The sequence below is a fragment of the Lolium rigidum genome, chromosome 4, assembly GCF_022539505.1.
Source record: "Lolium rigidum isolate FL_2022 chromosome 4, APGP_CSIRO_Lrig_0.1, whole genome shotgun sequence".
NCBI lineage: Eukaryota > Viridiplantae > Streptophyta > Magnoliopsida > Poales > Poaceae > Lolium > Lolium rigidum.
In genome coordinates, this window is record NC_061511.1 from 207,387,448 (window position 1) to 207,408,392 (window position 20,945).

The 20,945-nt window shown below is 43.6% G+C and overlaps 3 protein-coding genes across 3 annotated transcripts; 2 read left to right on the forward strand and 1 right to left on the reverse strand.

Moving 5' to 3' along the window:
• The first annotated feature begins 2,941 nt into the window (after positions 1-2,941).
• LOC124648109 (4-hydroxybenzoate polyprenyltransferase, mitochondrial-like) lies at positions 2,942-6,128 on the forward strand. Its single transcript, XM_047187926.1, has 9 exons — positions 2,942-3,363; positions 3,718-3,853; positions 4,258-4,379; positions 4,642-4,711; positions 4,803-4,952; positions 5,027-5,162; positions 5,253-5,349; positions 5,458-5,609; positions 5,704-6,128. The coding sequence occupies exons 1-8, from the start codon at positions 2,942-2,944 to the stop codon at positions 5,525-5,527; spliced, it is 1,203 nt and encodes a 400-aa protein (XP_047043882.1). The 3' UTR covers positions 5,528-5,609; positions 5,704-6,128.
• A 1,294-nt stretch (positions 6,129-7,422) lies between these two features.
• On the forward strand, positions 7,423-8,079 carry LOC124648110 (pathogenesis-related protein 1A-like). The gene has a single exon (XM_047187927.1). The coding sequence runs from the start codon at positions 7,423-7,425 to the stop codon at positions 8,077-8,079; it is 657 nt and encodes a 218-aa protein (XP_047043883.1).
• A 320-nt stretch (positions 8,080-8,399) lies between these two features.
• Positions 8,400-12,300, reverse strand: LOC124706932 (UDP-glucose 4-epimerase 1-like). Its single transcript, XM_047238604.1, has 9 exons — positions 12,012-12,300; positions 11,167-11,216; positions 10,462-10,597; positions 9,837-9,938; positions 9,488-9,715; positions 9,264-9,348; positions 9,092-9,174; positions 8,902-8,993; positions 8,400-8,796 (listed from the first exon to the last, which is right to left on the reverse strand). Exons 1-9 carry the CDS (start codon positions 12,207-12,209, stop codon positions 8,700-8,702), a joined length of 1,071 nt encoding a protein of 356 aa, XP_047094560.1. The 5' UTR covers positions 12,210-12,300; the 3' UTR covers positions 8,400-8,699.
• Between the last annotated feature and the right edge of the window lie 8,645 nt (positions 12,301-20,945).

Sequence of the window (20,945 nt, forward strand, 5' to 3'; positions counted from 1 at the left end):
ACTCATTTGTACGTAGTCCACATTAAAATATTCAAAACATGTTAAAATTTGAAACCGAAGGAGCTAGTACCTTCAAGGAACTGCGTGAGCTTATCGAGGTTGGCGGTGGCGAGCTTGTACAGGTTCTGGCCGGCCCAGACGGGGGAACTTAACTTCTACATGTTAAATCGATGTATCTTGAATTCTTGATATGTTAAACGGTCACACTAGGTTTCTAAGCATGTATGTTTCAAAGATAAAGTATCACTAAAACAAGAATTTTCAAAATTTTGTCCTCAATAAAGATATCTTTTGCGGTTTTTTTGCCAAGGAAACTATACGAATGGCGCAAGGCGCCGACGGCCGTTGGCGTATGGCCCAACCAGGCTAGCCCGCCAAGAGAGCCGTCGGCGTAGCGACGACCTCGACGTAGGCAACGCTACGTCGACGTCTGCCCTCGGCGTACTCTAGACCGTCGGCGTAGGCCTGGACACGCGTGCATCTAAAGTCATGCCATGACGGCGTTGTCACGTTATAGCTACGCCGAGGGCTGCCCTCAGCATAGCCTCCTCCCCTCTTTTTTATCTACGCCGACGACCACTCTCGGCGTAGCCTTGAACGTTTTTTCCCTCCATGCACCCCTCGTGGATCGCATATTTAAGTTTCAACTGAATGACAAAAAATGATTAAAAAAATCAAAAAAGAAATTGTTTTGAGATTCCTATATGTTACGACACCCTATTAGGGGAATTAACAAATTTGAATTTCGACTTTTTTTTTGCAAAAAAGTTTATTTCTCGGTAAAATGACATTAGCTTTTGCATACAACATCGAAAAAAATGTATAATCTATCAAAATGATCGTCTCAAAAAGTTACATCCAAATTCAAAGGGAATTACCTAGTTGCCATTTTTAGATTCTCAAAATTTTAAATGAAAATATAAAAGCAGGAAGATTTTAGTTTTTGCCACAAATTCGGGATTTTATATTTTATATTTTTTAAAAAGGTAAATTAATAATTGCATCCTGCATAAAGATTATTACTTATTAACTATTGATGTTTATTTTAAAAGTTGTTTAAAAGTAAAAATAATAAAGAGTTATGATATCACGGTCTAAGAGTTAATAGGATTGATATGCTAGTATTATCAACAATGTTTCGTTTCTTTCGTGGAAGCTCAACCAGAAGTAACAAAGAGTAGTGTGAGGATGGGTGACCAAATTGTAAGTTTGATCATGAGTGTAATTTGACCTAAGATTAAGTGTAGTTGAGTTAAAATGGTCCACGTGAGAGATTTAAAAAAATTGAACACTTTTTAAAAAATTGAAGCTAACAGACAGTCTAGACAGCGACAACCACCGTCGGCGTATACATGCTACGTTGAGGGCTGGGTCTACACCGATGGCTCACGTGACTCTACCAAGGAGGATCTTACCCGAGGAGCTACTCCAACGGCTGCCTCGACGTAGCCTACGCCGACGGCTGTTGTGCCTATCCCGAGGTTTCCAGCAGTCAGCGTCTTGCGCTATTCGTGTAGTGGGATGCAAAAGGTGTTTTTTTATCAGGATGACATAGTCCAACATTTATTTATATCTTAGCCATTTGCAAAGATCCCTATTAAAATTTTTGCGTATGGAATTCAATATTTTGTCACCAACAAATGTTATGAATTTGACTGAGAATTGGTTAAATGCGATAGCCAAGAAGGATAAAGCCCACATCAGAGTGAAGGTGTGTGCTTTACTTTGGACTGTATATGGTATATGTGAAATGAGTTCATCTTTAACAAATCAAGTGTTTTTTTCTAATTAAGTCCTTAAATTTAAGAAAATGGAGTCTTTTCTTACTTCATTATACATAGTGATATGCTGTCTATTTTGTTCGTTCAACCAAAACTTAGAATAATAGGTGAACCTACACAATACATATATTTTTATAAAATGAAAAGGTATAATATTAGTAGACAAAGGTAGTCCTACATTAATTTTAGGGAGCTAGGATTTATGGCTGGCCGCCCATCGTTGCTCCATGCATCACTTCCAAGCTCTCCCGGATCTCTTCTCCTTCTGCGGCACCCACCCCATGTATAACCTCTCTAGTTAGACTAGCCTAACCCTTGTCCATGCGAAGGGGATCAAGGTTGGTGGTGGCCTTTTCGATGCCGACAAGGACAACGATGGCATGGAAGTGAAGCTCGTAGAGTGACCCCTCCGTGCACCGTATTTGGAGGTACATAACGTCCTCTGTCCATCTCTCCACCTCATCCCCTCCCTCTCCGGGTCCATCCTGTCATGGTCATCCTAGCGACTTGCATCACGACCCTCGATGATTTTTTTACATGGAACACTCATATTCCATTAAGATACACAACAATACAGAAGTTTTTCATCCATGAAATTCACCTACACCCATTGCCGCAAGCTAACAATTGTGCGTTATTTGCTACTTCACTTGCATGCATCTCTACATATCTTGTCGACAATGGTTGCACATAAGTAGAACACTGTCGTCTTGATGCCTGCAAGCACATATTTGTGTGTTAGTATGCATCAGCACCCTGACAAACAAGTGCAAGTCTTCCGTGATTATTGATCGATCATCGACACATGAGTTGGCCGGCTAGAATCATCATGTACTAGTATGAAGACAAGATTATATGACTCCCAAGTTCCAAGCACATACTATACACACATCGACGTGCGCGACGGATAAAAAAATCTGAATGATCATAGTAGCATTGATATATTTGGAGTCTGGCCCTTTTTTTGAGCAAATTTTGAGTGTGGTTGGACATGCTAAGAAATCTGCATGATCATAGCCAGCTAAATTGTAGCTAGCGAGGGCCCAACTTGCACGTGCCTTATACTCGGCCCGAAACAATACCTGGGCCTCTAGCCTAAAGAAGGACAGAAAAAGCCTCATCAAGCCCAAAGCCCAAACCTCCAGCTCCAGCTTCCGTCCATGGCGCCCTCTGCTCTGCTCCGCGCCGCCGCCGCCGCCCTCCGCCGCCGCGCCCGCATCGCCGCCCCGCTCCAATCCATCTCCCCGCTCACCCACACCCTTACGCCTCCTCCCTTTCCCATTCCCTTTCCCGATCCCACTCCCACTCCCAACCCCGCTGCCCGGCGGCACCTCATCACCCTAACCCGCCGGCCATGCCCGAAACCTCCCTCGGCGGCGGCATCCTCCTACTACGTCGACAGGATCCTGCTTCCCAGCACATTCTCGCGGCCTCACTCCACCGACGAGGGGAAGGAGGACGGCGTCCCGGCGGCGGCGTCGTGGGTGGAGAGGCGCCTGCCAGAGGCGGCGCGCCCGTACGCGATGCTTGCCCGCCTCGACAAGCCCATCGGCACCTGGCTCCTCGCCTGGCCCTGCATGTGGTAGGCTCACTGCTAATACTGACACCATTGCATAGACATAGGGTCAATAAAATTTGTGCTCAGCATCAGCATGACCACTTCACTTCACTTGAGACTTTTTGGGTGGACAAAGAAATAATGGATACACTCACTGTTCATAGCTTGTAGTTCATGCTCAATCTTGTCTTGGGGTTTAGGAGGTTTCCAAGTATCAATGTAAACAGTTGACGGCTCAACGTGACACTCTTTTATGGTTTCTTACTGCTTCGTGGGTGTCTCTTTGTCACTATGTTGATAAGATCGTTAGTTGAAAATAATGTAAACAACGCATTGCACATTTTTTCTCGAAAAGCTCATGCCACCTTTGCTTCCTAGGTCAATCGCAATAGCGGCTATGCCGGGGGAGCTCCCTGACTTGCAAATGTTGGGATTGTTCGGGTGTGGAGCTATCCTTCTCAGGGGGGCTGGTTGCACAGTGAATGATCTTCTCGACCGCGACATTGATAACAAGGTGAGTTTGTGTTTCTCTAGTTTGTTGCAGACAATGTCCTCAGACTTTGGATGCCACTGAAAACTGCTGTTCAGATTCTTGCAGATGTGAAAGCTCGACTGCAATTTCATACTATGTGTTATACTATTATATGCTTTATCTTTTTTGGACCAGCAATGTAGCAAAATTAAGTGTGAAATGTCAAGATCATAGTGTAAGTACTAAGTAGCAGGTACATGAAATACCATAGTGAAACCATGGAGAGGAAAATATGATAACCTTTAGACAAGTTGGATGTATGGTGAACACTTAGATTACTTCTTCTGCTACTGCTGCACTACTTCCCTCGGTTGGATCATGCAATCAAGTGATGACGGATATCTTCTGGTGATTGCATGCCATTCACCGATATGTTTATTGTGTAGGTTGAGCGCACCAAAAGCAGGCCTTTTGCTTCAGGTGCTCTAACCCCTACCCAAGGAGTGTGCTTCCTCGGATCACAGCTACTGCTGGGATTGGGCATTCTTCTCCAGCTGAACAACTTTAGGTAAATTGCGTCTTCTTTGCTAGTGTGGCCAGAATGCAGTTAGTCTGTTTTGGATGCTCCAAAGTGTAACCGCACAAACTGTATAGTAATTGACATTTTGTGGAATTCATATAAAGAAGCTTTACGAGCCTAACACATGTCGGTTGGCCTATTTTGAATTTATTAACTTCCACAGACTCCCAATGAACGGCAGCTTGCCAAATGCATTTTGTTGCCGTTATATACAGTATTCGCTTCTGAATTTGTCTCATTATTTATGTAGCCGTGTTCTTGGGGCATCTTCTCTTCTTTTGGTGTTTACTTATCCCCTGATGAAGAGGTTCACATTTTGGGTATGTAATTTATATGACAGGCTATACTACCATGATCATGCATACACTCACTGAAGGATCACTTAATTACTTCCGATGCAATTTTTAACAGCCTCAGGCGTTTCTTGGCTTGACCTTCAACTGGGGAGCTTTGTTAGGATGGGCTGCTATCAAAGGAAGCCTAGACCCTGCAGTCATCCTTCCACTGTATACTGCCGGTATATGCTGGACGTTGGTGTACGATACCATATATGCACATCAGGTATTTTAGTAGTACTGTTCTTTTATATCCAATCTGAGCAAAAGCATTGATTCTTATGCCCGTACCTGCATCAGGACAAAGAAGATGACCTGAAAGTAGGTGTTAAGTCCACAGCATTAAGGTTTGGAGATTTGACCAAGCAATGGATCAGTGCCTTTGGTGCTGCATCGATTGGCAGCTTGGCGCTGAGTGGCTACAATGCTGAGCTTGGTTGGTGCTCATTATCAGAGTGTGATGCTCTATAGAGTTTATATACTAGTTTTTAACCTATTGACAAATAACTTTGACCATGTTCGACAGCATGGCCCTACTACCCTCTTCTGACAGCCGCAGCTGCACAGCTGGCATGGCAGATTTCAACAGTCGACTTGTCTAACCGCGCAGACTGCAACAGGAAGTATGTTTCTTTACATTGAAATCATGGAGATTTAGTAGAGATGGTGTGTTTGTTAGACCGCTTATGAAGTGCTTAAACTCATTGTGTTTTCATCTATATATTCTGCAGATTTGTGTCAAACAAGTGGTTTGGAGCTCTGGTATTCTGGGGGGTTGTTTTGGGGCGACTTACATCATGATACATTTTTTATAGTTCTGATAGAACCAATACATTTCTGTGGCTATACAATTTATTTAGGGTCTACTGCAGACTGAACATATGTAAGTTTTTTCTATCTCATTACTTGTGCTTTTGTGAGTTTCTTCTCTGCTGAACATGAAAGGCAAACTCTGATGATAAGTTTTTATGTTCTAGGAAGGTTTTCTCCTAGGCATCCCAGGGCTTTATTCCACATTCTGCTCGCAGTGATAAACAAGGATTCAGAGAAAACACATTGTTGTAAAGCACATTGTTGTGCATTGATGTAATTATTCTGATATATGAACTCTCCATGACACAATATCATGATCAGTGATACTCCTTGAGGAACAAAATTACGATTCGGTCGAAACACTGAACTGAGTATTTTTGGAGGTGCTAACCTGTCCGTTTTTTTTTCATTATATTTTCACACATGTAGCCCAGTGCAGCAGGGAAAAAACACTTACTGTAGTAACTCAAGCCTGACAATTGGTTTATGATGCGCATGATTATGTTACAACATGATCCCATTTGACAGGCTTTTGAGGTATAGTTTTCTTTAATTGGTAAATGAAGTCTGTGCCACCATTATACTGCCAGATTAGGCAAAGTGTATTTTGTTCCTAGTGTTGTAACATATAGATACGTATATCCTGTGTCGGTGAACTAGCTATTACTATATTGGGAACTTTATTTAATATGAAGAGAATTATTTATTTCAAAATTTCTTTTAAGAAAGTTTGTGTCTGTTGAGCGCCACTGGAATCACCTTCTCGAAAACAGAACCATCCTTATTCTGTGAGGAATATTAAAAGCGAGGACCCAATGATTGCTGCTTGTTTAATTATCACTACTCAATGAACAAGGCAATGCCAAAGAAGAGCTTAGGTTATTCAGTTTCCATATGTAAGTGATGTCTTCTTGGTAGAGCTCCTTGCTGATAGTTCTTTCGAGATCCCTAGGCTGCACACTCCGCCATGAGTGGCGACTGAACGCTGCAGTGTACTGTGTTTGGGTGAGAACTGTTTTTTTTTTTTTTTAACATAGTAGTACATCTTCAAAAGTATTTGAATCGCATGTTTGCATTGTTCACTGAACTGTGTTGTTTTCTTTCAACTACAAACAGGGCATCCGTTTTCAGTGAATTTAATTTGTGGTGTCAGTTAAAACTTTTACTTGGAAATAACAACTGCATGTTGAGGATCAGTGCTTATATTACTTAATGGTTGCAGCTGTAACGGGTCGGAAGCAGAGTTCAAGCAGGCATATGGTTGTAAAATGGTCTTATCAGTAAGTATCTGTAGTATTTACAAAGTTCATCCTCACCATAGAAGGGGGTACACAACCGAAACACTCGACCCAGGGGCATTAGAATTAGTAGAACAGAGGGCGTCCACCCCTCCAAAAAAAAACAGAGGGCGATGCTCTAATGTAGAAATTAGGAAATTGCTTAGCGAGGCATAACGTAAGAGAGAAAAAAAATGGAATAGAAAGGGATACACAACCGAAACACTCGATCAGGTAGGTGCCTTTGAATTAGCAGAACAGATGGCGTCCACCCCTCCAAAAAAAAAAAAAAAAAAAAAAAAAAGAGGGCGTCCACATTTGGAGCAGCTCCCTTGTCTAATTTGGCATTGGGAAAATAGAAAAGTTGTGAGACAAGCAAGGTTTTGAGCATATTGAGCGGTCAACAGAAAGCGAGCGAGGCACATGCAATTTGCCGCCTCGCTAAGCTAGGTTTGGTGGGTAACCTCGTGTGAGAGCCATCCAATTTTGGGGATAACTGGATTGGCTAATTAAGGTAGGGAAAGCATGCAAGCTTAAGAGACTCTCTCATGCAAGCACAAGAGACTCTCTCAGGCGATAAACTAACGACGAAAGAAACAAACAAACATGGAGCGCGGCGCCATGCTGCCGCTCCTCCTTGTGGTGGTGCTGGTGCAGGTGCAGGTGGAGGCGCTCGCCGCCGTGGGCACGTCGTCGCTCGACTACCTTGGCGGTAATACCAAGGCCAACAGCAAGCAGCAGCAGGAGAGGCAGCCATTTCTGAAGCGCGAGGACGAGTTCTTCGCGACGGTGGCCAAGAAGCTTGGTCTGCGCTCCTTCACCGGCGGGCGTGGCACCTACAAGTCGATGGCCAAGGAGTTCCTGGACGCGCACAACCGCGTGCGCGCCAAGTACGGCGTGCCCCCGCTGCGGTGGAGCAACAAGCTGGCCCGTTACGCGCGGCGGTGGTCGGCGGCGCGGCGGTACGACTGCGTGATGATGCACTCGCCGGCGCCGCCCTACGGCGAGAACGTGTACGAGGGCAGCGGGTGGGACTGGCACGCCGTGGACGCAGTGTCGGACTGGGCCAGCGAGGCGTCCTTCTACGACTGGCGGGCCCAGGCCTGCCACCCGGGCCAGGAGTGCGGCCACTTCAAGCAGCTCGTGTGGAGGACCACCAAGTACGTCGGCTGCGGACGGGCCGAGTGCTACAACGGACACTCCTTCTTCACATGCTCCTACGACCCAGCCGGAAACTACAAGGGAGAGGAGCCACTCACCTAAATTACCTTCTTTTCATCTACAATCTGATCTGGCCTACACAAACATTTCAATTTCGTTTCATCTCTTATTAGCAATATACTTACTTCTCTAATTAATATATCATATACTTTGGTGTGCCGCTCTCTGTAATATACTTTTGCTTCAGTCCATGCATATATAGAACTGCCAAGAACAATCCATGCATATTCATAAACATATTCATAAACATGTTCAGCAGCAACACAAGTACACATAATCAACAACTCAGAAAATTTTGGTATTCGACTACCAAATTCATAGATGACAACATCAATTCAGTGTAAAAAATAAGAGATGCTGAATAATCAACAAACCAAGAATATATATTCATATCAATATAGTTGTTCCTCAACTGACAAAGTATTTTTACAAAGGTTTTTTTTTTATTTCTACTCCACACTTGAGACTCACTTGATTAGTTCTAGCACGACAGATATAATTATGCTGCTGCCTGGTCCGACTCCCTATACACATTAGTGTTCTTCCTCTCTCGATCGGTGGTAGATAAATAGATGGATCATGGCGACTATATATATTGGTTATTACTACTGGTTCTCCGGGTCTACTAATATCTCCCGAGCAAGGATCATGGATTGAGTCAATCAGTGGTGGCCATTGTCGCTGGTTCCGTATCCGTATGGGTTCTTGCTCGCCCAGTTCCACAGGTCTCTGCACATCTCGTCCACCCCAAACTTTGCCCTGTTTCATCATTGGCATCATCTTGTGTTAGCACCCACAAGTATATAAACCCCAAGGAGCAGGTAGGTGATGTGGTCAAAAGAAATAAGAGCGTGGCACACTTACTTCCATTTGAGCTCCTTCTCAGCCTTGGTAGTCATAGCATACACAATCTCTGCATCTCCAGGTCTTCTTCCAGCATAAACCAGGGGGATTTTCTGTCAAAGTTGGAACACATTATTATTGTTAGTACTAGCACCTGAGCAGAGCATATATATGCATGAAAGATTTGTGCTGATTGTCAGTTTAGTGGTACCTTTCCGCAAGCCTTTTCGAACGCGGCAACCATCTCCAGCACAGATGTCCCCTTTCCGGTGCCCAGGTTGTACACTTCACACCCTGCAATTCAGTTCTTCCATTAGTGACTATACAACAGCTTTCTTCAGGTAACCGAGAATATCAGTCAGCTCTACTGTCATGGTCAGTACCTATTCTGTCAGAATCTTCGTAGAGCTTCCTGAGGGCAGCTATGTGACCGTCAGCCAGATCGACAACGTGGATGTAATCACGCACCTGAAGCAATCACGAGTTCACATACCCATAGTAGTTAGAATCAGGAGGGAACAAACGACAATGATTCTAGCTACCTTAATCATGCAGGAAATGATTGATCAGTTGGTCTGTTAAGGGTTAGATAGCAGAGGACACATACCCCTGTCCCATCCTTGGTGTTGTAGTCGGTCCCGTAGACCGTCAGCGCCGGCCGCCTCCCGACGGCAACTTGCTGGACGTAGGGCATCAGGTTGTTGGGGACACCAAGGGGGTCCTCGCCGATGTAGCCGCTCGGGTGAGCGCCGACCGGGTTGAAGTACCTGAGCAGTATGATCTTCCAGTCGGAGTCCGAGCGCTGAAGGTCACGGCAGATGTCCTCGATGATCAGCTGCGCAAACAAATCATTGCAAGGTTAATCAGACGAGATTTGTTTTTAAGGTGTCACCAATGAGCATCTACGGAAAATTGATAATTGATTGGCAACAGAGAACAAGTGCTGGTTAGTGTACCTTAGTTCGTCCGTAAGGGTTCATCGCGGAGAGCGGAAACTCCTCGGTGCAGGGCACTTCCTTGGGCCACCCATAGACCGTGGCCGATGATGAAAACACCAGCTGCACATGTCAAAGCAGAGAAGTTTAGCGTCCAGAACAGATGATAATGATTGCTGATGCACTACTTAACAACACCACACCAAGGTTCTGCTTCATTCATTGGTGCAGAGCAATTAACTAATGGACCAATTAACTAATTTACAATACTTTTTTCAAAAGAAGTTTAGCTTATGTTATACTGTCCTGAGGGATAACATATTCAGAGCGAACAAACAAAGACCAACTGTCAAACTGTTGCATTCTTTTTACAACCATATTCCTACAAACATAGGCTGTAGCAACAGAAAATGGTACCAGTAGCCAACAACACAAGGCTGGACCAGCTAGCACATTCATTCAATTCAAGACGATCGAGCGGTGTACGTGAGAGATATTATGAGAGCCACAGCTGGTCCAGCCCAGCCGGCCAACGGCAACGCTCAGTCACAGGTATCCTGTGAGGCTGTGACGGCCCCAGCAGCAACAGCAATGCATGGAAACGAGAAAGACAGAAAAGCTAGGAGGGGAAGGGTATGGTATATACCTTCTTGCAACCATGTGCGGCCATGACTTGTAGGAGCGTGATGGTGCCGATGAGGTTGTTGTCATAGTAAAGCAGCGGCTTGGCCACGCTCTCGCCGACGGCCTTGAGCCCGGCGAAGTGGATAACTGCCTCGAACCTGCACAGCACAAGTTTCAAATAGAAGAAATTAGCACGCGAGCAAGCAATCAGTGTGGCCGGCCAAATGGATGATACTAGAGTACTACTGTACTTGTTTTAGCAATTTATACTACTGTACTACGTATTTGATAAGCTATGATGATTATGGCAAGCTGTGCATTGTATGGAGGAGGAATATGCAAGGGCATAACCGCCAGGCTCCAGCTGCATGCCTGGGAGAATAGAGACAACTTTCCAGCTCTAGAGAAACCAATCCATCGTCAATGAATGAACCGTCCAGCAGCTTACTAGCTAGGAGATGACACCTACCGTAATCAATGAACGATACACAGCCAGGAAACGAACTAGCAGATACGCCTGGCATGACGGACTAATCAATCAATCAATCAATCAGGGGATCGATCCCATTTCAGGAAGGAATAGTTAACTGAACCTTGGAACGGGCCCATAGAAAGAAACCGCCGCTCTGATGATGACGGGGCTAATAGAATAGTATAGTACTAGTGTAACAAAGTGCAGATAGGATATTTTGTGTGTGAAACCTGAATACTACATTCAAATGCCTACCTTTGTGCAGAGAAGATTTCGTCTAGGGCCGCCTTGTCGCGGAGGTCGACCTGCCAAAACCGAGCCAAATTAACATGAGCAATATGTAATATACTGACAAAAGAAATGAAGACGATATGTTGGTAAAGCAGATATTGAAAATTGAAACTGAAATTCATAAAAGCTGACTGCTGTATTGAAAGGAATGCGATCAATTCGAGGCGTGTGCGTATTAAGGAGTCAAACCAATTTGATGGTGAATCACGGCTGGAGTTAGGCTGGTTGCGATGGGGACTATGCGCGTTGTTTCCGTTTCCATGGTGACATGCATGTGGCGCGGAGACGGAGACGGAGACCACAAGAAAAGGAAAGTAGAGAGGAAACCGCGCGCGCGCGGGAGTTAATAACTGAGTACGCGTCCATGGCGTGACCCGCCGGCCGTCCCGCCAACGAAAAAGGGAAACGTAATTAAAACCCCATCCTCATTTTACGTGTCTTGGTTCTTGTGTAAAGGGAGAATGAAATCGTCTAGAGTGGGCGAGGAGAGGAGACCGGCTGGGCTCTAATTCCAACAATTTCCTTCAAAATAATAATACTGTAATAATATTGCTCTACTAGTATCTTAATAATAAATAAAAAGCTGAAGGAATTATATTGGAGTAATTAAAAGGAAAGAGTTTGTTTTAGTTTTTGTAACTGCTTCTCAGATGATGATTATAACACAAATAAAATAAAACAAAACAGAAGAGAGGAACCGAAATCAATCTCATCTCTCGATGGATAGTGTAACGATCGATTGGAAGGAGATGGTACTGTAGTAGAATCAAAGAAAATCGAGGGAGAGGCCGGCCGGGTGGCGCGCGCACCTTGCGGAAGTCTAGGTTCTTGGCGTTGGGAGTTCCTGCGAGGTCGCGGACGCGGTGGAGGGCGGCCTCGGAGGCGTTGTCGAGGGAGTCGACGACGACGACGCGGAAGCCCTGGAGGAGGAGCTGCAGCACGGTGTGGCTGCCGATGTAGCCGGCGCCGCCCGTGACGAGGATCGTGCGAACAAGCGCAGACACCATCCTTGTTCTTGTTGGAATTCTCTTTGCTTGTGGAGAGATAGGGAGGGTGCGAGATGGGAATGGGATGGGATGGGATCGATTGGGGTTTTATGGGGGGAGGGAGGGAGGGAGGGAGGGAGGTTCGTGGGGCAGTTTGTTGGTTCGAGGAGTTGTGTGCAGGCAGGTGTCTTGGTCTTCCCTCTTCTCTCCACAGGCCAGACGTCAGAGCACAGCGGTTAAGCCTGGGTGGGACGGACGGATATATATCAACGGAGACGCCGCCGTCTGTGTGCGGGTCCCACCCACCGTCCGTTCCGGTCTCACGACGGTTTCTCATCGATTCCAATCAACCAACGCCACATCCACATCGCTCAGCCGTCCACGTGTACCCACCCTCATCCACGGACGGATATCCCGCCCGCCCGCCTGCGTACTACTAGTAGGTGCTGGAATTCCTTCTCTCTCTATGACAACGCCTCAAACCCAATTTTATCTTTATCTTTATTTCCTCCGATCCCCGTATATTCTTACTGTATGATGATTGACTTCCTTTAATTTCATATCGCAATCAACCCTGATTTCTTGCCAACACATGCATGACTTTTCTATCCATACCAATGTTTATTCTATACACACGCGCCAATCCTTCTCCTCTTCATCGCTATCTAATTTGGCAAAGTTCCAGTGCTTTCCTCTCCAGCTCCACGCACCAATCTTCTAGTATCTTTTTTCGCCATTCATCCTTGCACAACGGAATCCATCTTCTCACTAGATGAGCAATCCTTTGCCAGAAACCGATCACTACGTATAGCGGATGGTATGAATAGGTTACAGAATCATTCAGCTCCCAAACCATTTGATCTGGTTCCTTATTCAGATTTATCTGTTGCACAATAGACTTTAATTCCTCCCACTGCATCATTTATGTACCATCGAATATTCTCGTCACATACTTCACAAATTGTTTTGGTTTGTTCATTACCAATAATATATAATTCCCATAATTCAATACCGAGGCTAGTACCTTCGAACCATTGGTCCTCCAAGACTTTAACACTTCCGCCCATTCCCAACCATCCATATTGTTACCCAAAACAACTGTCAATGCATCATTTGAATGCTTTCTCTTTTTTCTCTGGTACATTTGTATCTATATTAGACACCAGGGTTTACAAGAAGCTCTCACTCAATTTTATATAGAGCTACTTCGTGGCCTGAGCCGGTCCACATGGCAATTTACCACCCTCTCTCCTCGCAAAATTTGCAACACCATGGTAGACATGGAAACAACTGCTATGTAAATTTATACCCTTGTAATTACCAAACTAGCTAGATAAGTAAAATGATCATGTTTGCACCATATACCATACCAAAGCCCGTAGCGCTATCTTTGAACCATCTATCCACTAGATTTTCTCTTTTTTTCTTTAGAAAATATTCTGACAAATACACCTTTTTAAAGGTATATCTTAAAAATCACACTATTTGTAGCTACTATTAGCTAGCAATAGCAATGGGCCCGAAAAGTGATTTTGGCTCCCGAGCTCTAGTGCTCTCGCCATTTTTTAAAAAGTAAAAAAATGTTTATAAGTTATTGAAAATTTTGAAAAATAATTCTGGAGATTGTCAGTGATACATCTCACAATCATGCAAAATTTCAACCCAAATATTTTTTTTTACTTTGTGCTAGACAAAAATAACAAAACCTAACATGTTTTGGAGATTTGAAAATGACTACTCAGATATGCATTTTTGTCATTTTTGTGTCTGATGTTTTGCTTGTGCACTTCTCCTTCCCCCGCTCCTTGCTCAAATCATCCCCCGTCCATCCTCCCAGCATGTTGAAGCTGATATGCCGGCGCTGTTGTCAACCGCCGCGACGCTCCCCTGCTCCCAGATCCCGTCGTCATGCACTATGACTAGTATCATGCATAACCGCTCCTGTACTGCTGTACGAGAAATTCCAATAGTGTAGTCGATTGTTGGCTATAAGGAAGATGCTATGTCATCTATAGTCAACAGTGTCCGTGCAATCTGAGGGCCCGCAATCTGAAGATAACAACGGATCGTAAATGGATAGCACGGTTATTTGGGTTCCTTTGGTCCGTATTTCCAGCATAAATTTAGGTTGGGTTTGCTGTTACCGCGGACCGCACGCATGCACATCCTCTTGGAAAATAAGCGGGTCCACCTACCATTGATGGAGCATTAGTAGAAAACAGGGTTCATATTTTTAGCTTTAAAGAGCATTAGCACCGGTCGTGCTACGAACTCAGAATAAAGGGTGCATTAGCACTGGTTCGTACGGCTAGAATGTCGTAGGGACCAGTAGAGCTTTAGCATCGGTTCGTGCGGGACCTGTAGCACTGATACGTCTCCAACGTATCGATAATTTCTTGTGTTCCATGCCACATTATTGATGTTATCTACATGTTATATGCACACTTTATGTCATATTCGTGCATTTTCTGGAACTAACCTATTAACAAGATGCCGAAGTGCCAGTTCCTGTTTTCTGCTGTTTTTGGTTTCGGAAATCCTAGTAACGAAATATTCTCGGAATCGGACGAAATCAACGCCCAGGTTCCTATTTTACCCGGAAGCATCCAGAACACACGAGAACCGCCAGAGAAGGGGGCAGGGCCACCACACCACACCCCGGCGCGGCCAAGGGGGGGGGGCGCCCCCCTAGGGTGTGGGCCCCCCAGAAGCCCTCCTGCGCCGCCTCTCCGCCTATATAAAGCCCCTGACCTAAAAACCTCGGGGCGTTCGACGAAAACCACAGAAACCTTCCAGAGCCGCTGCCATCGCGAAGCCAAGATCTGGGGGACAGGAGTCTCTGTTCCGGCACCCTGCCGGAGCGGGGAAGTGCCCCCGGAAGGCTTCTCCATCGACACCGCTGCCATCTCCACCGCCATCTTCATCACCGCTGCTGCTCCCATGAGGAGGGAGTAGTTCTCCATCGAGGCTCGGGGCCGTACCGGTAGCTATGTGGTTCATCTCTCTCCTATGTACTTCAATACAATAATCTCATGAGCTGCCTTACATGATTGAGATTCATATGATGATGCTTGTAATCTAGATGTCATTATGCTAGTCAAGTGAGTTTTACTTATGTGATCTCCGGAGACTCCTTGTCCCACGTGTGTAAAGGTGACAGTGTGTGCACCGTGTGGGTCTCTTAGGCCATATTTCACAGAATACTTATTCACTCGTTGAATGGCATAGTGAGGTGCTTATTTATATCTCTTTATGATTGCAATGTGTTTGTATCACAATTTATCTATGTGCTACTCTAGTGATGTGTTATTAAAGTAGTTTTATTCCTCCCGCACGTGTGCAAAGGTGACAGATGTGTGCACCGTGTTAGTACTTGGTTTATGCTATGATTATGATCTCTTGTAGATTATGAAGTTAACTATTGCTATGATAATATTGATGTGATCTATTCCTCCTACATATGCATGAAGGTGACAGAGTGTGCATGCTATGCTAGTACTTGGTTTAGTCTCGTTGATCTATCTTACACTAAAGGTTACTAAAATATGAGCATTATTGTGGAGCTTGTTAACTCCGGCATTGAGGGTTCGTGTAATCCTACGCAATGTGTTCATCATCCAACAAAAGTGTAGAGTATGCATTTATCTATTCTGTTATGTGATCAATGTTGAGAGTGTCCACTAGTGAAAGTCTATTCCCTAGGCCTTGTTCCTAAATATCGCTATCGCTGCTTGTTTACTCGTTTTACTCGCGTTACTACTGCTACATTACTACTGCTTGTTTACTCGTCCTGGGCAAAGCACTTTTCCGGTGTCGTTGCCGTTGCTACTACTTATTCATACCACCTGTATTTCACTATCTCTTCGCCGAACTAGTGCACCTATTAGGTGTGTTGGGGACACAAGAGACTTCTTGCTTCGTGGTTGCGGGGTTGCATGAGAGGGATATCTTTGACCTCTTCCTCCCCGAGTTCGATAAACCTTGGGTATCCACTTAAGGGAAACTTGCTGCTGTTCTACAAACCTCTGCTCTTGGAGGCCCAACACTGTCTACAAGAATAGAAGCTCCCGTAGACATCAAGCACTTTTCTGGCGCCGTTGCCGGGGAGGAAAGGTAAAAGGCACTCATACTACGGTCCCAGGTAAAGTATTTTTCTGGCGCCGTTGTGTTTGTGCTCAAAGCTATTTCCTTTAGATCCTGCAATTGCATCTTGTTGTTTCTTGTTTACACTAGTTTGGCATAATGGACAACAATGAGCTTCTTATTCTATTTCCTGATTTAAAACATGGATTGTTTGATGCGAAAATTAAAAAACCTATGAAATCTTATTTGCATGCTTGGTAGTAATATTAGTATGAACGCTTTGAACACCATTGTGGATAATAATATAGAAAGTTCTAAGCTTGGGGAAGCTTGGTTTTCATGATCTTTTTAGTCCCCCAAGCATTGAGGAGAAAATTTTCTTTGATGATACTTTGCCTCCTATTTCGATGATTATAATGATAGTGGTCTTTTGATGCCACTTACTGCGGAGAGTAAATTTTGTTGTGATTATACTATGCCTCCTACACTTTATGAGAATAATAATGATAGCTACTTTGTTGAATTTGCTCCCACTACAACTAATAAAATTGATTATGCTTATGTGGAGAGTAATAATTTTATGCATGAGACTCATGATAAGAATGCTTTATGTGATAGTTATATTGTTGAGTTTACTCATGTTGCTACTGAAAGTTATTATGACAGAGGAAAATATGGTTGTAGAAATTTTCATGTTACTAAAATGCCTCTCTATGTGCTGAAATTTTTGAAGCTACACTTGTTTTATCTTCCTATGCTTGTTACTTTGCTCTTCATGAACTTGTTTATTTACAAGATTCCTATGCATAGGAAGCATGTTAGACTTAAATGTGTTTTGAATTTGCCTCTTGATGCTCTCTTTTGCTTCAAATACTATTTCTTGCGAGTGCATCATTAAAGCTGCTCGAGCCCATCTTAATGGCTAAAAAGAAAGAACTTCTTGGGAGATAACCCATGTGTTATTTTGCTACAGTACTTTGTTTTATATTTGTGTCTTGGAAGTTATTTACTACTGTAGCAACCTCTCCTTATCTTAGTTTTGTGTTTTGTTGTGCCAAGTAAAGTCTTTGATAGTAAAGTAAGTACTAGATTTGGATTACTGCGCAGAAACAGATTTCTTTGCTGTCACGAATCTGGGTCTAATTCTCTGTAGGTAACTCAGAAAATTATGCCAATTTACGTGAGTGATCCTCAGATATGTACGCAACTTTCATTCAATTTGAGCATTTTCATTTGAGCAAGTCTGGTGGCCTAATAAAATCCATCTTTACGGACTGTTCTGTTTTGACAGATTCTGCCTTTTATTTCGCATTGCCTCTTTTGCTATGTTGGATGAATTTCTTTGATCCATTAATGTCCAGTAGCTTTATGCAATGTCCAGAAGTGTTAAGAATGATTGTGTCACCTCTGAACATGTTAATTTTTATTGTCCACTAACCCTCTAATGAGTTGTTTCGAGTTTGGTGTGGAGGAAGTTTTCAAGGGTCAAGAGAGGAGGATGATATACTACGATCAAGAAGAGTGAAAAGTCTAAGCTTGGGGATGCCCCGGTGGTTCATCCCTGCATATATCAAGAAGACTCAAGTGTCTAAGCTTGGGGATGCCCAAGGCATCCCCTTCTTCATCGATAAATTATCGGGTTCCTTCTCTTGAAACTATATTTTTATTCGGTCACATCTTATGTGCTTTACTTGGAGCGTCTGTGTGCTTTTGTTTTTGTTTTTGTTTGAATAAATTGGATTACATCATGCTTGTGTGGGAGAGAGACACGCTCCGCTGGTTCATATGAACACATGTGTTCTTAGCTCATAATATTCATGGCGAAGTTTCCTCTTCGTTAAATTGTTATATGGTTGGAATTGGAAAATGATACATGTAGTAATTGCTATAATGTCTTGGGTAATGTGATACTTGGCAATTGTTGTGCTCATGTTTAAGCTCTTGCATCATATACTTTGCACCTATTAGTGAAGAATACATAGAGCATGCTAAAATTTGGTTTGCATAATTGGTCTCTCTAAAGTCTAGATAATTTCTAGTATTGAGCTCTGAACAACAAGGAAGACGGTGTAGAGTCTTATAATATTTTCAATATGTCTTTTATGTGAGTTTTGCTGCACCGGTTCATCCTTGTGTTTGTTTCAAATAAGCCTTGCTAGCCTAAACCTTGTATCGAGAGGGAATACTTCTCATGCATCCAAAATACTTGAGCCAACCACTATGCCATTTGTGTCCACCATACCTACCTATACTACATGGTATTTTCCCGCCATTCCAAACTAAATTGCTTGAGTGCTACCTTTAAACAATTCAAAATTTATCACCTCTGATTTGTGTCAATGTTTTATAGCTCATGAGGAAGTATGTGGTGTTTATCTTTCAATCTTGTTGGGCAACTTTCACCAATGGACTAGTGGCTTCATCCGCTTATCCAATAATTTTGCAAAAAGAGCTGGCAATGGGATTCCCAGTCCCAAATTAATTAACAAAAATAGACACTCCTCCATGGTATGTGATTGTTGGACGGCACCCGAAGGATTCGGTTAGCCATGGCTTGTGTAAGCAAAGGTTGGGAGGAGTGTCATCATAATAAAACTAAAATAAAAAGGTACTCCTTCATGGTATGAGATTGTTGGCGAGGCACCGAGGATTCGGTTAGCCATGGTTTGTGAAAGAAAGGTTGGAAGGAGTGCCATCCAAAAATAAAATAAAATGGGAGCCGCTCTTTGAAGGTTTGTGCGGCAAGGGGTTAGAGTACCGCTACCATTCGTTGACAACAACATACACCTCTCAAAACTTTACTTTTATGCTCTCTTTATGTTTTCAAAATCAAAGCTCTAGCACAAATATAGCAATCGATGCTTTTCCTCTTTGAAGGACCATTCTTTTACTTTTATTGTTGAGTCAGTTCACCTATTTCTCTCCACCTCAAGAAGCAAACACTTGTGTGAACTGTGCATTGATTCTTACATATTTGCATATTGCATTTGTTATATTGCTTTGCATTGACAATTATCCATGAGATATACATGTTACAAGTTGAAAGCAACCGCTGAAACTTAATCTTCCTTTGTGTTGCTTCAATGCCTTTACTTTGAATTATTGCTTTATGAGTTAACTCTTATGCAAGACTTATTGATGCTTGTCTTGAAGTGCTATTCATGAAAAGTCTTTGCTTTATGATTCAGTTGTTTACTCATGTCATATACATTGTTTTGATCGCTGCATTCACTACATATGCTTGTACAAATAGTATGATCAAGTTTATGATGGCATGTCACTCGGAAATTATCTTTGTTATCGTTTTACCTGCTCGGGACGAGCGAACTAAGCTTAGGGATGCGATACGTCTCCAACGTATCGATAATTTCTTGTGTTCCATGCCACATTATTGATGTTATCTACATGTTTTATGCACACTTTATGTCATATTCGTGCATTTTACGGAACTAACCTATTAACAAGATGCAGAAGTGCCGGTTCATGTTTTACTGCTGTTTTTGGTTTCGAAATCCTAGTAACGAAATATTCTCGGAATCGGACGAAATCAACGCCAAAGTTCCTATTTTCATCGGAAGCATCCAGAACACCGGGAAGGACCGGAGGAGGGCCACAGGGCCACCAAACCACTAGCCGGCGCGGCCGAGAGGGGCGCGCCGCCCTATGGTGTGGCCCCCTGTCGACCCTCTGCGCCGCCTCTTCGCCTATATAAAGCCCTGGATCAGAAAACCCGATACCAATTGACGAAACCCACGAAACACCTGCGAGCCGCCGCCATCGCGAAGCCAAGATGCAGGGGACGGGATCTGCATTCGGCACCTGCGGAGCGGGGAAGATGCCCGGAAGGCTTCTCCATCGACACCGCTGCCATCTCCACCGCCATCTTCATCACATTGCTTTGCTCCCATGAGGAGGAGTAGTTCTCCATCGAGGCTCGGGGCTGTACCGGTAGCTATGTGGTTCATCTCTCTCCTATGTAGTTCAATACAATAATCTCATGAGCTGCCTTACATGATTGAGATTCATATGATGATGCTTGTAATCTAGATGTCATTATGCTAGTCAAGTGAGTTTTACTTATGTGATCTCCGGAGACTCCTCGTCCCACGTGTGTAAAGGTGACAGTGTGTGCACCGTGTGGGTCTCTTAGGCTAGATTTCACAGAATACTTACTCATTGAATGGCATAGTGAGGTGCTTATTTATATCTCTTTATGATTGCGGCATGTTGTATCACAATTTATCTATGTGCTACTCTAGTGATTTGTTATTAAAGTAGTTTTATTCCTCCTGCATGTGTGCAAAGGTGACGAGTGCGTGCACGTGTTAGTACTTGGTTTATGCTATGATCATGATCTCTTGTAGATTATGGAGTTAACTATTGCTATGATAATATTGATGTGATCTATTCCTCCTACATATGCATGAAGGTGACGGTGTGCATGCTATGCTAGTACTTGGTTTAGTAGCGTTGATCTATCTTACACTAAAGGTTACTTAAACATGAGCATTATTGTGGAGCTTGTTAACTCCGGCATTGAGGGTTCGTGTAATCCTACGCAATGTGTTCATCATCCAACAAAAGTGTAGAGTATGCATTTATCTATTACGTTATGTGATCAATGTTGAGAGTGTCCACTAGTGAAAGTGTAATCCCTAGGCCTTGTTCCTAAAT